A 20,715-nucleotide genomic window follows, 5' to 3' on the forward strand; every position below is an offset into this window, starting at 1 on the left:
CGATTGACAGCTGCCTCTGATTGAGAATCATACCAGGCCGAACACAAAAAACCCCAACATAGAAAATCACACATAGACAAACCCACCCAACTCACGCCCTGACCAACTAAATAAATACAAGACAAAGGAAAACAGGTCAGGAACGTGACAGTATAGGTGTTTGTAGGTCTATGGCTGCCTAGATTGGTTCTCAATTAGAAGCAGCTGTTGTTCATTTGTCTCTGATTGAGAGCTATATTTAGGCAGCCATATTCATTGGGTATTTCGTGGGTAATTCTGTCACGGTCGTCTTGAGGTGAAAAAGTGGACCAAGGCGCAGCGTTATAATTATACATCTTCTTTTATTTTAACGAAGACGTAAAACTAACGAAATACTTACAAACTAAACAAAACAACAAACGACCGTGAAGCTACAAAACGAAAGTGCACACACAAGCTACTAACGTTTAGACATAGACACGGAAGACAATCACCCACAAACAAACGGTGTGAATAGCCTACCTTTATATGGTTCTCGATCAGAGGAAACATCAAACACCTGCCCCTGATTGAGAACCATATAAGGCTAATTACCAATGAACCTAAACATAGAAACACATAACATAAACTGCCCACCCAGCTCACGTCCTGACCAACTAAACAAAGCTAAACAAAGGAAAATAAGGTCAGGAACGTGACACTTGTTGTCGATTAACTGTTTATTGATAACCAAATGTTCAGAGACACAAAGACTACTCCATGGCTATTCAAAACATTCCAAAGTTCCAATAGATTTGAATATGTTAGAGATTGTAATAAAAAATATATATATAGAAAAGCAATAAAATACAACAATTATTAAAGAAATAAACTACAACTACAATATACCATTTTAGATAGGGAACGTTAGAAAATAATTAGTTTTAGAGTTTCCATTTACAGTATTTCATAAATTGATAAGACAATATTAGAAGAAAGGATAATTAGTGAAATAACACATCATCAAATATAAGGAACTGGAACACAAAAGTACTGAATCAACATGGAAGAGATGAAAACACAGAGGTACACAGAAGGCACAGTACGTGGGTATGGGCGCATGTATTGTGATCGAAGGTGGGGTGTGTGTTTTTGTGTTTGGAAAAGTGTGGAGTTAAGTGACTGAAAAACTATGCAGGTTGCAAATCCCAGAGCCCATGTGTGTTTGTTGAGCAGGGGTTATGAAAGAGAGCATTCAATTGTGTGCAGATATTTAAAATAAATTATTAATATGTATTTATTTACTGTCCTATCGTGATGGAATGGTCCCCAACCCTATACTCTAGACACCCACCTGAGAGACCCATACACTAAGGAGAAGTCCTTATCTGTTTTATGGGCCTACTGTAAGTAGGACAATATAGGATGAATCACAATAATTGTTTCCTAAAATAATAATTGCTTGCCACAATTAAATTTTTGTAATGGTAATACTGGTAAGAGGTAACAATCCCTTGCATAAACTGCCTACATTACTACAAATATTAATTGCTAATTATGGAAATGTATACAAGCAGGATTTTTTAAATATATCTTTTTTAATAGGTATATATAATACAAATCAAGGTGAGGGCGATGGAAATGCTTTTGGAGGTTGATTGGCTTCTGTTCTGTGGGTGGCACTGTGTGCTCTTTTTGAAGGATGGGTCCCGGTCTCTCGGGAGCCATGGGAGCCATGGGATCCGGGGGGTTGGGGGTGATCTGCCGGTCATTGGGATGACAACCCAACTCGGGATGAGGAGGGGTTTTAGAGGGTAGAATAGTGGGGATCAATTTAAGGTAGCAATGCAAATATCATGGTACAGCTATGAAAGACACTCAATCATCATGTTACTTTTTAATGGTAGGTTTACAAACATATATTATGTCGCATGATTGTAATTGGTGAAATAAGTATAGCCAGTTTATAATTGTAATGGCTTAGCAGATAATAAGAAAAGACGATCAGTATTTACCTGGGTAAAAGAGAAGGAATATAATATCTATTGTTTACAGGAAACTCATTCAACAATTTTAGATTAAGTTTTGTGGGAAAAGGACTGGGGGGGCAAAACATATTTCTCCCATGGGCAAAGAAATTCAAAAGGCGTGATGATATTAATTAACAGTAAATTTGATCCAAATGTGCAAATTGTCCAAACAGATCCTCAAGGTAGATGGATGACAGATATGGCGTATTAACCTATACGGTCCAAATAATGATGATCTACGCTTCTTTGAAAATATATATAATAATTTATCAACCCTACAAGCAACACAAGACTGTATTATTATGGTGGAAAATTATATATATTTTAAATACCTCTATAGACCGTAAAGGAAAACACACTACAAACTAATCACCCTCATGCACTTAAGGAAATCATGAATGTCATGGATATATTAGTGGATATATGGAGGCTTATATACCCTGACCTAGTGAGATATACATGGTGAAGGCTTAATTAAGCTAGTCGTCTTGATTACTTTCTTATGTCATTCTCTCGGTCGGACCACCATATAATTAGCATATATATTACTCTTACATAATTTCCAAGTGGGTGAGGACATTGGAAATGTAATCAAAGCCTACTGGATCATAACTTGTTTTTAACTAGGACAGAAGAATTTATAACTGACTTTTTCCGACATAACATACACCACTGTTCAAAAGTTTGGGGTCACTTAGAAATTTCCTTGTTTTTGAAAGAAAAGCAAAAGAAATCGTAAATTAAAATAACATCAAATTGATCAGAAATACAGTGTAGGCATTGTTAATGTAGCAAATGACTATTGTAGCTGGAAACGGCAGATTTTTTATGGAATATCTACATAGGTGTACAGATGCCCATTATCAGCAACCATCCCTCCTGTGTTCCAATGGCACGTTGTGTTAGCTAATTTATCATTTTAAAAAGGCTAATTGATCATTAGAAAACCCTTTTGCAATTATGTTAGTGCAGCTGAAAACTGTTGTCCTGACTAAAGAAGCAATAAAACTGGCCTTCTTTAATTAAGGCTATTCCATGCGAGAAATTGCCAAGAAACTGAAGATCTGGTACAACGCTGAGTACTACTCCCTTCACAGAACAGCATAAACTGGATCTAACCAGAACAGAAAGAGGAGTGGGAGGCCCTGGTGCACAACTGAGCAAGAGGACAAGTACATTAGAGTGTCCAGTTTGAGAAACAGACGCCTCACAAGTCCTCAACTGGCAGCTTCATTAAATAGTACCCGCAAAACACCAGTCTCAATGTCAACAGTGAAGAGGCGACTCCGGGATGCTGGCCTTCTAGGCAGATTTGCAAAGAAAAAGCCCTATCTCAGACTGACCAATAAAAATTAAAGTTTAAGATGGGCAAAATAACACAGACACTGGACAGAGGAACTCAACTCTACAATTGATCGCAAGTTTTGGTCTCAAATAATCACGGTCTGTGAAAAGCGTTTAACTAAAATAAGTGGAGAGTCAGGAGGAGAGCGACCTGTTTAAATTATATGAGCAAAAAATATTCCATTTTATTTGGAATGGCAAGCCAGACAAAATGAAAGGGCTTATTGTCTCCCCCAATGTTTAAGAATGGCCTTTTCCCTTTATTCAGATTACAACCGCTCACTTTTGGTTATTTGAAAACAAAATCATCTCCAAAATATGGTAAATACCTGTAGTTAATACATTCATTCAGTACATTTGAATACAAAAGTAGCCATCCATCTACCCATTATGGGCAATTAGCAGAACAATAGACTCTTGCCAAGAAGAAGGGTAGGGGGAGAATTGTATCGTCGATGTCTCAAGCCAAAACGTCTTGATGGCCTTCACCAGTTCATCTTTGCTTGTACTGTAGGCTTGGCAGAGTTACGGATGAATGTTTTCAGTTGAAGCCAAACAAGTTCGATCGGGTTTAAAGTCGGCAGACCTACAAAAATATTTTTTAGATACACTGTAGGCCTACCGTCTGTGTTATAGGTATTTATTTTTAATTAACCTTTATTTTACTACATAAAGGTCTACTTACTCTGCTGGCGTCTTGACCCAGTTTATGCCCTCATTTGCAATGCAAACCCAGGCAGCAGTGTGTTTTGGTCCGAGCAGACCCTTTTCCCGGCTTACAGACAGTTTTCTTCAAGCCAGCTTCTTTCTATGGCGCTACCCGTTCCAGGGTTAGGACTGTAAACACCAGAGAACTTGAAAATGAGTCGGAGCTGAGAGGTTTCAGTGCATTATCTTTAAAAAAAATTATATCGCCTATCAATGTGTAGGCATACTGTTGTAATATAATCGATTTTTGTGTACTAAAAACACAAATGTTTTTTTTTTCAGAGCATAGAACCATGCCAACAACCATCCGTGGAGATCAATGGGCAAAGGGCTGGACATTTTTTTTTTATATACAGTTGAAGTCGGAAGTTTACAAACACTTAGGTTGGAGTCATTAAAACTCGTTTTTCAACCACTCAACAAGTTTCTTGTGAACAAACTATAGTTTTGACAAGTCTGTTAGCACAGCTACTTTGTGCATGACACAAACAATTGTTTACAGACAGATTATGTCACTTATAATTCACTGTATCACAATTCCAGTGGATCAGAAGTTTACATGCACTGAGTTGACTGTGCCTTTAAACAGCTTGGAAAATTCCAGAAAATTATGTCATGGCTTTAGGAGCTTCTGATGGGCTAATTAACATAATTTGAGTCAATTGGAGGTGTACCTGTGGATGTATTTCAAGCCTACCTTCAAACTCAGTGCCTCTTTGCTTGACATTATGGGAAAATCAAAAGAAATCAACCAAGACCTCAGAAAACAAATTGTAGACCTCCACAAGTCTGGTTCATCCTTGGGAGCAATTTCCAAATGCCTGAAGGTACCACATTCATCTGTATAAACAATAGTACGCAAGTATATACACTATGGGACAACGCAGCCGTCATACCACTCAGGAAGGAGACGCGTTCTGTTTCCTAGAGATGAATGTACTTTGGTGTGAAAAATGCAAGTCAATCCCAGAACAACAGCAAAGGACCTTGTGAAGATGCTGGAGGAAACAGGTACAAAAGTATCTATTTCCACAGTAAAACGAGTCCTATATCGACATAACCTGAAAGGCCGATTGGTAAGGAAGAAGCCACTGCTCCAAAACCGCCATAAAAAAGCCAGACTACGGTTTGCAACTGCACATGGGGACAAAGATCGTACTTTTTGAATAAATATCCTCTGGTCTGATGAAACAAAAAATAGAACTGTTTGGCCATCATGAGCATTGTTATGTTTGGAGGAAAAAGGGGGATGCTTGCAAGCCGAAGAACACCATCCCAACCGTGAAGCACGGGGGTGGCAGCATCATGTTTTGGGGGTGCTTTGCTGCAGGAAGGACTGGTGCACTTCACAAAATAGATGGCTTCATGAGGAAGGAAAGTGATGTTGATATATTGAAGCAACACTCCAGACATCAGTCAGGAAGTTAAAGCTTGGTCGCAAGTGGGTCTTCAAATGGACAATGACCCCAAATGGACAATGACCCCAAGCATATAGTTGTGGCAAAATGGCTTAAGGACAACAAAGTCAAGGTATTGGAGTGGCCATCACAAAGCCCTGACCTCAATCCCATTGAACATTTTTGGGCAGAACTGAAAAAGCTTGTGCGAGCAAGGAGGCCTACAAACCTAACTCAGTTACACCAGCTCTGTCTGGAGGAATGGGCCAAAATTCACCCAACTTATTGTGGGACGCTTGTGGAAGGCTACCTGAAGCGTTTGACCCAAGTTAAACCATCTAAAAGGCAATGCTACCAAATACTAATTGAGTGTATGTAAACTTCTGACCCACTGGGAATGTGATGAAAGAAATAAAAGTGGAAATAAATCATTCTCTCTACTATTATTCTGACATTTCACATTCTTAAAATAAAGTGGTGATCTTAACTGACCTACAAAAGGGAATTTTTACTAGAATTAAATGTCAGGAATTGTGAAAAACTGAGTTTAATGTATTTGGCTAAGGTGTATGTAAACTTCCGACTGTAAATATTGGTCATATTGGCCATGGCTCCCGAGCTGCGCAGGGGTCTAAGGCACTGCATCTCAGTGCAAGAGGCATCACTACAGTCACTGGTTCAAATTCAGGCTGTATCACATCCGGCCGTGATTGGGAGTTCCATAGGGTGGCGCACAATTAGCCCAGCGTCATCTGGGTTTTGCCGGGGTAGGCCGTCATTGTAAATAAGAATTTGTTCTTAACTGACTTGCCTAGTTAAATAAAGGTATACATAAATAAAGGTATAAAGATATATATATATATATCTTACAGAGCCTTTCCATAAGTCCACCAAGTTTCTTCAACTGTCTTCTGACTGTGATTAGAGCGATATTGATGTTGTGCTGTGATGCCAGCAGATTCCAGATTGCATTTGCCGATCGCCCATCATCTTCAACCATCAGTGAGTCGATGGCTTGAATAGTCTCGTTGGATATTGAATACAATGTAAAAATGTAATTAATGACCGGCAGGGTCAAATAATATGTATTTATTTATTTCACCTTTATTTATAAACATAAACATAAACAGCGGTTATAGAGGGTGCAACCGGTCAGCACCTTAGGAGTACATTTCAGTTGGCTTTTCATAGCCGAGCATTCAGAGGTCAAGGCAGCAAGTGTGCGAGAGAGAGAGAGAGAGAATATCAAAACACACACAGTAACGCCTGTTAATGAGTTCCGAGAGCCGATCTGTTATCCAACGATTCGTTTAATAGCCCGGCTACTGCAGGTGTGAAAATGTGTATGTAGAGGGTTAACTTTCTTCACCATTTTGTACAATTGTGTGATTAGCCTACCAGTTGGTGTAACTGTAATGTTAATTCTCTTGAGAGGAATTTTGCTCTTCACTATCACAATATTAAAAACTTTCAAAAGCATTCATGAATTAAATCGCTTTAGCCGACATGTTGCGGTTCATCTGATGAAGGATTGACTCGATCTATAAGCCCAGGACGATAGTAAAACGGGCAGACACACTACAAGAAAGGGAATACATATACTGTATATAACCGTAGAAAATGGTTGCAGGTCGGAGGGCCATCAAATAAGTGCAGATCGGAGGGCCATCAAGCGAAACAGACCAATGAAGCACGGTGGGAGTATCTATCTCTCTGGGGACTGGGTAGGGTAGGGCCCACGCCCTCCACTTCTCCCTTCCCTCGGCGCAGGGTTCTGGGCCGGGAGATTGGCTTCTGCTCTCGCTCGGTTCCCCGCCTCTCCATGACGCATGGGTTGCGCCCGACCAGTTCCATCCCCCCTTTCAACGTTAGGCACGGCCGCATGGCGTACCCCCTTTCTCCGTTAGGCGCGGCTGCGTCCGAAGGGGATCGGGGGATGCTGGTGAACCAGGTCTTCCCGCCTCCGTCTCAAATATCAAGGTGCACATGGGCCAATTTATATAATGAATATGAATTCGGGGGACAGAATTTATTAAATATTAAAGCATTAGACCTCTCACTAAAGGCGTCAGTCATACAAAAGTTATACTTAAATCCAAACTGGTTCTTTCGCAAATTAATAAGAATGTCTCACCCCATGTTCAAGAATGGCTTTTCCCCTTTATACAGATTACAACCGCTCACTTTCGGTTATTTGAAAACGAAATCATCTCGAAGATATAGTTGGTTGCAAATTCAGTTTAATCCACCAGAAAAGACAGAACAAATAATACAACAAATATTGTGGTTAAACTCAAATATACTAATTGATTAAAAAATCAATTAAATCAAAAAATCAAAAATTCGATTAAATGATTAAATTATATCATAAATAGGACTGGTGGAGTTATGTCACACATGCATCTAACACAGATATATGGAAATGTCTATGTGTGTAACAACGGGATGGTTAATGTGATCTGAATGGTTACCATGACCTAAATCTTGAAATAAAGTAGGCTAATGAAGGCAGCTAATTGTAGCTTACTGAAAGTCCCAAAGTCATACAATTGTTATAATAGGATTTGAAGCAATAGCCTACCCGCGTGTTGTCAACTATTTCAGCACCGTTTCACGCTGCTCTGAGACTAACATGGAGACTGGTCTTGGTAACTCGATCAGATTTTTATTTTCACTGAATCGCCATTTGGGTATTGGTTAGACTACAATTAGGATGTGGAAATGGTAGGATTATTTCGCTCTTAGTACTGTAGCCTACTCCCGACCGGTCACGTTGTACAGCGCCATATTTGGCGGTGGGGGTGGAAGTGGCCACACACACACACACATCAGACTACTACTGACCGGATACCCATGATGGGAGGGTTGGCGGTGGCCTGGCAGGTGAAGATGACTCTCTCTCCCTCCAGGACAGACCGAGGCTCCATGGATAGGGTCACCTTGGGGGGGTCTGCAGGAGGGAGGGAGGGAGGGAGGGAGGGAGGGAGGGAGTTAGAGAAAGAGAGAAAGATTCAATAATCTTGAAACACATTCACACATACACATAGACATACACACATACAAACACACTTACGGTGCACGTTGAGGGTGACGGTGGTGCGTTTTCCCATTGGGACAGCCTTGTTGCTGGCCACACAGGTGAAGTTGCGTCCCGTGTCTTTGTCCTCTGGGACGATGGGCAGGAAGCTCCTTGTCGTCACCCTCTTTCTGTCTGGGAGAACCTCCTGGGGTGGGGGGTTCGAGGAGGGACGGGGGGACGGGGGGGGGGGGGGGGGGGGGGGGGGCGTGGTCGATGAGGTAGAGAGAGAAAGAGTGAGAGAGAGAGAGTCAAAACGGGAACATTTTACATTTGGCTAGAAATTAATAAGGAAATGATCTCAACACAGAAAAATGTCCTCATGTGCGTTACCTATATCCTCCCAATAGAATTCACATATTTTAACGATGACAGCTTCTCCATCCTAGAGGGGGAGATCAATAATTTCCAGGCCAAGGGACATGTACTAGTCTGGCGACCTAAATGCCAGAACTGAACAAGAACCTGATACTCTCAGCACACAGGGGACAAACACCTACCTGGAGGTGACAGTATAACCTCCCAAATATGCCCCCCTAGAAACAACTATGACAAAAAAAAACTACAGAATGGGTCACAACTCCTGCAGCTCTGTCGTACACTGCGTCTGTACATAGTAATTAGTAGGCTTCGAGGAGACTCCTATGGTAGGTACACCTACAGCTCATCCCTTGGCAGTAGTACTGTAGATTACTTTATCTCTGATCTCAACCCCGAGTGGCGCAGCATTCTAAGGCACTCCATCTCAGGGCTAGAGGCGTCACTACAGACCCTGGTTCGATTCCAGGGTGCATCACAACCGGCCGTGGTTGGGAGTCCCATAGGGAGGCGCACAATTGGCCCAGCATCGTCCGGTTTAGGGTTTGACCGGGGTAGGACCATCATTGTAAATAACAATTTGTTCTTAACTGTCTTGCCTAGTTAAATAAAGGTTAAATAATAATGTATAACATAAAACAACCTCGAGTCTCTCAGAGCGTTCACAGTCAGCCCACTAACATCCCTATCAGATCATAGCAAAATCACAGTCCACCTGAACAGAGCAATACTCTGTTGAACGCATCAAAGCCAAAGGTACTGCACAATACTAAGAAATGCTATAGATAGAAGGAATTAGGCACTAACAAATTCAATCCCTTTTAGACAATCCCCCCTAAACAGTATATTTGACCTTTCAGCTTCCCTATCAAATCAAAACATGTCAAGCAGACAACCTAAGAAAATGAAAAACAATGACAAATGGTTTGATGAAGAATGAAAAAACCCAAAGAAAGAAATTGAGAAACCTATCCAATCAAAAACATAGAGACCCAGAGAACCTGAGTCTACGCCTTCACTATGGTGAATAACTAAAACTATACAGAAATACACTACGGAAAAAGAAGGAACAGCACGTCAGAAATCAGCTCAATGTAATTGAAGAATCCATAGAATCTAACCACTTCTGGGAAAATTGTAACACACAAAACAAACAACAACACGAAGAGTTATCTATCCAAAACGGAGATGTATGGATAAACCACTTCTACAATCTTTTTGGCTCTATAACAAAGAACAAAGAACAAACAGCAAAAACATATACATGATAAACAAACATGTTAGAATCCACTGTTAAAGACTACCAGAATCCACTGGATTCTCTAAATTACATTGAATGAACTACAGGACAAAATACAAACACTCCAACCCAAAAAGGCCTGTGTGGTTGATGGTATCCTAAATGAGTTGATAAAATATAAAGACCACAAATTCCAATTGGCTATACTTAAACTCTTTAACACCATCCTTAGCTCTGGCAGAGTTTAAGAGTTTAAAGAGTTTAAGTATAGCCAATATTTGGAACCAAGGACTGATCACCCCAATCCACAAAAGTGGAGACAAATTGTACCCCAATAACTACCATGGGATATGCGTCAACAGAAACCTTTGGAACATCCTCTGCATTATCATTAACAGCAGACTCGCACATTTCCTCAGTAAATCAATGTACTGAGGAAATGTCAAATTACCTTATGACAGACCACGTATTCACCCTATATGCCCTAATTGACAAACAAACAAACCAAAACAAAGGCAAAGTATTCTCATGATTTGTTGATTTCAACAAAGGTTTTGACTCAATGTGGCATAAGGATCTGCTATACAAATTGATGGAAAGCGGTGTTGGGGGAAAAACATAAAACATAATAAAATCCATGTACACAAACAACAAGTGTGTGGTTAAAATGAGCAAAAAACACACACATTTCTTTCCACGGGGCTGTGGGGTGAGACCTGGATGCATCTTAAGCCTCACCCCCTTCAACATATATATCAACAAATTAGCGGGGGAACTAGAACAGTCTGCAGCACCCAGCCTCACCCTACGAGAATCTTACGTCAAATCTCTTCTGTTTGCTGATGATCTGGTGCTTCTGTCCCCAACCGAGGAGGGCCCTACAGCAGCACCTAGATCTTCTGCACAGATTCTGTCAGACCTGGGGCCTGACAGTAAATCACAGTAAGACAAAAATAATGGTGTTCCAAAAAAGGTCCAGTTGCCAGGACCAGAAATACAAATTCCATCTCGATGCCGTTGCCCTAGAGCACACAAAAAACTAAGACTGCCGAACAATTAATCAAATGGCCACCCGGACTATTTGCATTGACACCCATAGTCACTTTACCCCTACCTACATATACAAATTACCTCGACTGACCTGTACACCCGCACATTGACTCGGTACCGGTACCCCCTGTATATAGCCTCATTACTGTTATTTTATTGTGTTACTTTTAAGGTCTATACCTGCTGTATTCGGCGCATGTGACATAAAATTTGATTTGAAACTATACATACCTTGGCCTAGACATCAGCGCCACAGGTAACTTCCACAAAGCTGTGAAAGAGCTGAGAGACAAGGCAAGAAGGGCCTTCTATGCCATCAAACTAACATAAAATTCGACAAACCAATTAGGATCTGGCATAAAAAATACTTGAATCAGTTATAGAACCCATTGCCCTTTAAGGTTGTGAGGTCTGGGGTCCGCTCACCGCTCATTAAATGGGACAAACACCAAATTGAGACTCTGCATGCAGAATTCTGCAATAACATCCTCCATGTACAACGTAAAACAACAAATAATGCATGCAGAGCAGAATTAGGCCGACACCCGCTAATTATCAAAATCCAGAAAATAGCTGTTCAATTCTACAACCACCTAAAAGGAAGCGATTACCAAACCTTTCATAACAAAGCCATCATCTACAGAGTGATGAACCTGCAGTTGATGGTCCTGGGGCTCTGTTCACAAACACACACAGACCCCACAGAGCTCCAGGACAGCAACACAATTAGACCCAACCAAATCGTGAGAAAACAAAAAGACACATTGGAAAGAATTAACAAAAAAACTGAGCAAACTAGAATGCTATTTGGCCCTAAACAGAGAATACACTATGGCAGAATACCTAACCACTGTGACTGACCAAAAATTAAAGAAAGATATATGTATTCAGTGAGCATTGCCTTGCTATTGAGAAAGGTCGCCGTAGGCAGACCTGGCTCTCAAAAGAAGACAGGCTATGTGCACACTGCCCACAAAATGAGCTGCACTTCCTAACCTCCTTCCAAATGTATGACCATAGAGACACATATTACACAGACCCACAAAGAATTCGAAAACAAATCCAATTTTGATTAACTGCCATATCTATTGGGTGAAATACCAAAGTGTGCAATCACAGCAGCAAGATGTGTGACCTGTTGCCACAAGAAAAGGGCAACCAGTGAAGAACAAACAGACTCATATTAAACATCTCTAGTCCAAAATTAAATCTAGAATCGGCTTCCTATTTCGCAACAAAGCCTCCTTCAATCATGCTGCCAAACATACCACCATCCTACCGATCCTCGACTTCGGCGATGTCATTTACAAAATAGCCTCCAACACTCTACTCAGCAAACTGGATGCAGTCTATCGCAGTGCCATCCGTTTTGTCACCAAAGCCCCATATGCCACCCACCACTGCGACCTGTATGCTCTCGTCGGCTGGACCTCGCTACATATTCGGAGCCAGACCCTCTGGCTCCAGGTCATCTATAAGTCTTTGCTAGGTAAAGCCCCGCCTTATCTCAGCTCACTGGTCACTATAACAACACCCACCCGTAGCACGCGCTCCAGCAGGTATATCTCACTGGTCATCCCCAAAGCCAACACCTCCTTCGGCCGCCTTTCCTTCCAGTTCTCTGTTGCCAATGACGAATGAATTGCAGAAATCGCTGAAGTTGGAGATGTATATCTCCCTCACTAACTTTAAGCATCAGCTATCTGAGCAGTTTACACGATTGCTGCAGCTGTACACAGCCCATCTGTAAATAGCCCATCCAATCTACCTACCTCATCCCCATATTGTTTTTATTTACTTTTTTTGCTCTTTTGCACACCAGTATTTCTACTTGCACATCATCATCTGCACATATATCACTCCAGTGTTAATTTGCTCAATTGTAATTACTTCGCTACTATGGCCTATTTATTGCCTTACCGCCCTTATCCTACCTCATTTGCACACGCTGTATATAGACTTTTTCTATTGTGTTATTGACTGTATGTTTGTTTATTCCATGTGTAACTCTGTGTTGTTGTTTGTGTCGCACTGCTTTGCTTTATCTTGGCCAGGTCGCAGTTGTAAACGAGAACTTGTTCTCAACTGGCCTACCTGGTTAAATAAAGGTGAAATATAAAAAAATAAAAAAATAATTGTAAATACAATCTATATCTATGTTTATTTATTTTCTCTTTTGTACTTGAGAAAGAGGAGGACAGGGTGGAGCCAACTAAAGGTGTATTTAGTGATACAATATGGCAATATGCATGGGTGTTCATGCCGCTGTGTCTGTATGTAACTCACGGTGGTGCTGAAGGCTCCCTCCAGGGCCACCCCGTCCCGTTTCCACTCGATGATGCCCAGTGGCTTGGCCCCGCGGCACACACAGCTCAGGTTATAGGAGACATTGGCTCTCAGCAGGATCTCTGGAAAGCCCTCGATCACTGGGTCATCGGGAGGGACTGTAGGACAACACACGCAGTGTACTAGACAAACACACTACATATACACACTGCACTGGACACACACGCGCTTTATACCAGAGTATCTGAGCGGAGTCGAGCAGTCATAAATTCACATCCTTTCCAACCGCTTCGCTAAAAACCGTTCCGCGCTCAAAGAAAAAAGAAACTGCTGGTCCAAATTCGCTCCATTCGTTAAAATCACAATTTAACCAACACCTATCTATTTTTGTGACTACCTGGACCTACCATGTTGTTTTGAAGTATTGAAACCAAACCATATGATTTGAATAAAAATAATTTTAATCAACATGAAAAGGTCAATGTAAGAATAGCACATCATTTCAAATTGGCTACATGTCATATTAAACAGCATATAAACACTCTAAATAGGTCAGGAGCCAGACAGGGAGTTGAAATAATATCGCCTAAATAATTCATTTGAATTATTTCAAGGCTATAGCCTACAAAGAAATAGATAGCATTTGCGAGTGCGACACACTAGGCTGGTAGGGAGTCAGGGACATTAAGTGCTCAGCACGTAAACAACATTTTGTTTTATTCAATCATTATAGTCTATAAATTGCGCATATAGGCTGCGCATTACTTCGAATGAAAAAAAAAATGTAAATGCCTTATTTGGCTATGTCTACAGTGCCTTTGAATTAATTTTTTGAAACACCAGTTTGACCAGAGTCTGTGGCTTCAGGCTCATGCGATGGTGCCTGGAGAGACAGGCCAGCAGCAGAGAATATCCTCTCCACACTTGCAAAGCCATTGGGGATGCTAAACACCCTTATGGCCACTGTTGCCAGGCTGGGCAGAGATTGAGTTGTTTTTTTATTTTTCTATAGCCAGTCCTAAAGGTTTTTAGGCAAAATAACCCAATCAAAAGGAATGCTTGAAAGTTGCAATATGCCAGTCCTATTGGGCCAAAATCTATTATGGCCTATTGTATAGATAATATAACAAAAACGAATGAACACTTTAAGAGATCCGTTTTTTGGTTTATAAATACTTTGCTACAATGACACAGTTATCTACCCACCTCGTTCCTTTTTTTAGCATGTGCACATAAAAGGTAGGTTACACCATCATGCTTTCGGGATACGTGTCTTTTCAGATTCCACAATGATTCTTTAGTTGTGGACATTACATCACAGCACTCCCTCTCTTGCTCTTGGTCCTCATCTTTGTAAGTCACCTTAATGTTGCACCTGTATGTTTTATATCAGATTCTTTATGAAAATATTTAGCAAACTCCATAACAGTAGCTAAATAAAGTAGACTACAAATGCATGCTGGGCCGGGCATGCCCTGAGCTCGTGAAATGACGCTCCGGCCTTTGGGAATCTCGCTCTATGCTCCAGTCAAATTGGATACGCTCAGCTCCAGCTCCGATCACGTACTCTGCTGTACACACACTGCACTGGACACACACACAGTCACACACTGCTCTGGACACACACACACTCTGCACTGGACACACAATGTGCTTATACAGTCCACACTACACTGGACACACACATTCCTGACAGACAGATAGATACTCACTGAGGACGGTGAGTTTGGCTCTCCGGGAGCGTAGGGCAGCCTCTGTGGCCTGGCACTCATACAGGGAGTCATCGGTCAGCTCTGCCGCAGAGATCTCCAGGTTATACTGGCCCACGTCTATCACCCGCAGCACACGGTACCTGGGCCAGGCTGAGCGAGAGAGAGGGTCAGACACATCCCAGCAAACATGTCCACAATGGCATGATGTGAGCCCAATGCGGGCTAAAATATTGGCCCCACATAGACTTCCCACATTGGGCGAACATGCCTTTGGTCATCGACTCCACATTGAACCCCAAGGCATTTGCCCAGTGTGGCCCAGTGTGGGAAGCCCATAACTGGCGATGTCAGCCCTCACTTTGCCTGAAATAAGTCCATCTTTTTACAACAAACATGCCCACATTGGCACGACGTAGGCCCGATGCGGACTAAAATATTGCCCCCACGTAGGCTGCTCTAATTAGGCCGATGCGCCTTCACTCATTGGTTCCACTTTGGCCCCATGGCAGATGGCCCCCAGAGCAGCCCTCACTTTGCCTGAAATAAGCCCATCCTTTTAGATCGACCGCGAGTTACATTGTATCAGAAAGACAACAAAGTTGTTACTATCATATACAGTTGAAGTCGGAAGTTTACATACACCTTAGCCGAATACATTTAAACTCAGTTTTTCACAATTCCAAACATTTAACCTTGTAAAAATTCTCTGTCTTAGGCCAGTTAGGATCACCACTTTATTTTAAGAATGTGAAATGTCAGAATAATAGTAGAGAGAATTATATATTTCAGCTTTTATTTCTTTCATCACATTCCCAGTGGGTCAGAAGATTACATACACTCAATTAGTATTTGGTAGCATTGCCTTTAAATTGTTTAGCTTGGGTCAAACGTTTCGGGTAGCCTTCCACAAGCATCCCACAATAAGTTGGGTGAATTTTGGCCCATTCGTCCTGACAGAGCTGGTGTAACTGAGTTAGGTTTGTAGGCCTCCTTGCTCGCACACGCCTTTTCAGTTCTGCCCACAAATATTCTATAGGATTGAGGTCAGGGCTTTGTGATGGCCACTCCAATAACTTGACTTTGTTGTCTTAAGCCATTTTTGCCACAACTTTGGAAGTATGCTTGGGGTCATTGTCCATTTGGATGACCCATTTGCGACCAAGCTTTAATAAAGCTTGTTGCTTAAGATGTTGCTTCAATAAATCCACATAATTTCCCTCATGATGCCATCTATTTTGTGAAGTGCACCAATCCCTCCTGCAGCAAAGCCCCCCCACAACATGATGCTGCCACCCCCGTGCTTCACGGTCGGGATGGTATTCTTCGGCTTGCAAGCATCCCCCTTTTTCCTCCAAACATAACGATGGTCATTATGGCCAAACAGTTCTGCTTTTGTTTCATCAGACCAGAGGACATTTATCCAAAATGTACGATCTTTGTCTCCATGTGCAGTTGCAAACTGTAGTCTGGCTTTTTTATTGCGGTTTTGGAGCAGTGGCTTCTTCCTTGCTGAGCGACCTTTCAGGCTATGTTGACATAGGACTCGTTTTACTTTGGATATAGGTACTTTTGTACCTGTTTACTCCAGCATCTTCACAAGGTCCTTTGCTGTTGTTCTAGGATTGATTTGTACTTTTTGCATCAAAGTACTTCATCTCTAGGAAACAGAAGGCGTCTCCTTCCTGAGCGGTATGACGGCTGCGTGGTCCCATGGTGTTTATACTTGCGTACTATTGTTTGTACAGATGAGGTCTTGGCTGATTTCTTTAGATTTTCCCATGATGTCAAGCAAAGAGGCACTGAGTTTGAAGGTAGGCCTTGAAATACATCAACAGGTACACCTCCAATTGACTCAAATTATGTCAACTGGCCTATCAGAAGCTTCTAAAGCCATAACACCATTTTCGGGAATTTTCCAAGCAGTTTAAATGCACAGTCAACTTAGTGTATGTAAACTTCTGCCCCACTGGAATTGTGATACAGTGAATTATAAGTGAAATAATCTGTCTGTAAACAATTGTTGGAAAAATTACTTGTGTCATGCACAAAGTAGATGTCCGAACCGACTTGCCAAAACTATAGTTTGTTAACAAGACATTTGTGTAGTGGTTGAAAAACGAGCTTAATGACTCCAACCTAAGTGTATGTAAACTTCCGACTTCAACTGTAAGTGTATGTAAACTTCCAACTTCAACTGTACATATTTTTACCAGAGAAACTTAAAATGTTATCTTATATCAAATTCTCTTATCTTAGTCTTTTTACAGACAATATACATTTTTTGTTGACATCACACAACAAACCACTTAAACTTCAACAGTGACTTAACAACATGAATTGGGGTACATGAACCACGCCCGCAAATATTCAAATGATCCCCGGCCTCTACAGTATAAGATAGCTGGGCATGGTGTGGGATTGCCTGTGTTGGGCATGGTGTAGGCTAGCCCGTGCTGGGCTTTGGTAAGGCTACCCCAAGTTGGGCTTGGTGTGGGCTAGCCTGTGTAGGCTAGGCTGTGTGGGCTAGGCTGTGTGAGCTAGCCCCTGCCCGTCTTGCCCACAAAATACCCACATGGGGAAACACATAACTATTCAGACCCTTACTCAGTACTTTGTTGAAGCACCTTTGGCAGTGATTACGGCCTCAGGTCTTCTTGGGTGTGACGCTACAAGTTTGGCACACCTGTATTTGGGGAGTTTCTCCCATTCTTCTCTGCAGATCCTCTCAAGCTCTGTCAGGTTGGATGGGGAGCGTTGCTGCACAGCTATTTTCAGGTTTCTCCAGAGATGTTCGATCGGGTTCAAGTCTGGGCTCTGGCTGGGCCACTCAAGGACATTCAGAGACTTGTCCCGAAGCCAGTCCTGCGTTGTCTTAGCTGTGTGCTTAGGGTTGTTGTCCTGTTGCAAGGTGAACCTTTGTCCCAGTCTGAGGTCCTGAGTGCTCTGGAGCAGGTTTTCATAAAGGATCTCTCTGTACTTTGCTCTCTGTACTTTGCTCTGTTCATCCTAGGTTTCCTCCAGATGTGACACTTGGCAAAAAGAGTTCAATCTATGTTTCATCAGAACAGAGAATCTTGTTTATCTTGGTCTGAGAGTCTTTAGGGGCTCTTTTGGCAAACTCCAAGTGGGCTGTCATATGGCTTTTACTGAGGAGTAGCTTCTGTCTTTCCACTCTATCATAAAGGTCTGATTGGTGGAGTGCTGCAGAGATGGTTGTCCTTCTGGAAGATTCTCCCATCTCCACAGAGTAACTCTAGAGCTGTCAGAGTAACCATGGGGTTCTTGGTCACCTCCCTGACCAAGGTCCTTGTCCCCCGATGCCTCAGTTTGGCCGGGCAGCCAGCTCTAGGAATAGTCTTGGTGGGTCCAAACTTCTTCCATTTAAGAATGATGGAGGCCACTTTGTCCTTGGGGACCTTCAATGCTGCAGAAATGTTTTGTACCCTTCCCCAAATCTGTGCCTCGACACAATCCTGTCCCGGAACTCTGCGGACAATTCCTTCGACATCATGGCTTGGTTTTTGCTCTGACATGCAGTGTCAACTATGGGACCTTATATAGACAGGTCTGTGTCTTTCCAAATCATGTCCAATCAATTGAATTTACCACAGGTGGACTCCAATCAAGTTGTAGAAACATCTCAAGGATGATCAATGGAAACAGGATACACCTGAGCTCAATTTCTAGTCTCATAGCAAAGGGTCGTAAAACTTATGTAAATAAGATATTTCTGTATTTTATGTTTTATACATTAGCAAAAAATGTGAAAAGCCTCTTTTCGCTTTGTCATTATTGGGTATTGTGTGTAGATTGCTGAGTTTAAAATGATTTTTTAAATACATTTTAGAATAAGGCTGTAACGTAACAAAATGTGGAAAAAGTCAAGGGGTTCTGAATACTTTCCGCACACAGTACCTAGGACCAGCTGGAAGAGAGAGAAAGAGAGAGAGAGAGAGTGAGAGCAAGTGAGAGAGAGACATGTACCCACATCACACAGTACCAAGGACAGGCTGGAAGAGAGCGAGAAAGACAGACAGAGAGAGTGAGAGAGAGAGACGTACCCACAGCACACCCGCTGAGACACAGAGGGAGACAGAAAGTCGGATAGACGTACACACACATACACACAGATAGATACATGTACACACACACACACAACACACACACAGACAGTGTCAGACAGAGTCGCATACACATACAGTATGCATACAGTGTACATACACCCACAGCTTACGGTACCTAGGCCCGGCTGGAAGACGCAGAGAGAAAGAAAGAGAGAGAGAGAGAGGGTGAGAGGGTGAGAGAGAGAGAGAGAGAGAGAGAGAGAGAGAGAGAGAGAGAGGGTGAGAGAGAGAGAGAGAGAGAGGGTGAGAGAGAGAGAGAGAGAGAGAGAGAGAGAGAGAGAGAGAGAGAGGGTGAGAGAGAGAGGGAGAGAGAGAGAGAGAGAGAGAGAGAGAGAGAGAGAGAGAGAGAGAGAGAGAGAGAGAGAGAGGGTGAGAGAGAGAGTCAGACACGTACCAGTCGTACACACATTTACATACCGTCGAATATAAATATATTCAAATGTAGACCTATGAAAATAGCGGCATACCATGAATCTCAGAGATTGAACACACATTTGGAATTCAAACATGTAGACAGACAAACACAATGCAAAACTGACTCAATGGACTTTTCTCAATGAGGTAAAAAGCCGTTCTCTCCGCGCCTCCTCCCTGCCGCCTCCGCTCGCTTCCCTCTGATGTTTTCAAAAGGAGGAGAAGATGGGAGGAGAGGAGTCGATAAAATATAATTGAGAAAAGGACAATATCTCATCACACCATGCATGGTGTATTCCATCCACTCGGGGGCAGAGCAGGAGTCTAGAAGCACCCCCGAACTATGACATCATCGATTTGGATTCTGAAGGGGACAAAAGTATTGGTCCAGATTACATCATCTTTGCCTGCCTCCACCTACCAGCAGCATAGCAACCAGCAGAACCAGCAGCATAGCAACCACCAGAGAGGTGAACACCAAGGAGCACAATGAAGCAGTGCAGGTGTGCATGAATCAGAGGATCAGTGTGTGTGTGTATGTGCGTGCTTGAGTGTGCATGTGAGCATAAACGCATATACTGTATGTCTGCTTTCATCTTCTTCATGTGCGTCCGGACGGACGGACGGACAGACAGACAGACAGACAGACAGACAGACAGACAGACAGACAGACAGACAGACAGACAGACAGACAGACAGACAGACAGACAGACAGACAGACAGAGGAAACTGCAGAAGCTTCTGACCTTTATTGAACCTGTGAATCACACTGAGATGAACACGCACACCACAATCCAGATAATTACCTTTGGGTTAAGTGTGCATGTATGTGTGTGTGTGTGTGTGTGCCTCCTTTTGTATGTATGTGTGTATGCTCTCACCCCTGAGGCCCTCTCCGATGCCCAGTGCCAGTCCATCCTTGGTCCACTGTACGATTCCGGTGTAGTTGCAGACGACACAGGACATGACTACTCTCTCTCCCAAAACAACAGACTGGTCCGCTGGCTCCTGTGAGAACCTCGCTGTCCACACTGTCACAGAGACAAACACACTGTCAG

The 20,715-nt window shown here is 42.3% G+C and overlaps 1 protein-coding gene across 1 annotated transcript in view; it reads right to left on the reverse strand.

Annotated features, from left to right (window-relative positions):
• LOC120020302 (kin of IRRE-like protein 1) overlaps positions 1–20,715 on the reverse strand; it is a 77,739-nt gene that overhangs the window by 15,902 nt on the left and 41,122 nt on the right. Inside the window, exons 2-6 of the mRNA XM_038963869.1 lie at positions 20,539–20,688; positions 15,120–15,269; positions 13,408–13,565; positions 8,511–8,661; positions 8,282–8,387 (exon numbers count right to left, since the gene is read on the reverse strand). Of these exons, the coding sequence (XP_038819797.1) occupies positions 8,282–8,387; positions 8,511–8,661; positions 13,408–13,565; positions 15,120–15,269; positions 20,539–20,688 (715 nt within the window). The remainder of the gene's footprint in view (positions 1–8,281; positions 8,388–8,510; positions 8,662–13,407; positions 13,566–15,119; positions 15,270–20,538; positions 20,689–20,715) is intronic.

Source organism: Salvelinus namaycush, chromosome 25 (genome assembly GCF_016432855.1).
Source record: "Salvelinus namaycush isolate Seneca chromosome 25, SaNama_1.0, whole genome shotgun sequence".
In the NCBI taxonomy this organism is placed as follows: Eukaryota; Metazoa; Chordata; class Actinopteri; order Salmoniformes; family Salmonidae; genus Salvelinus; species Salvelinus namaycush.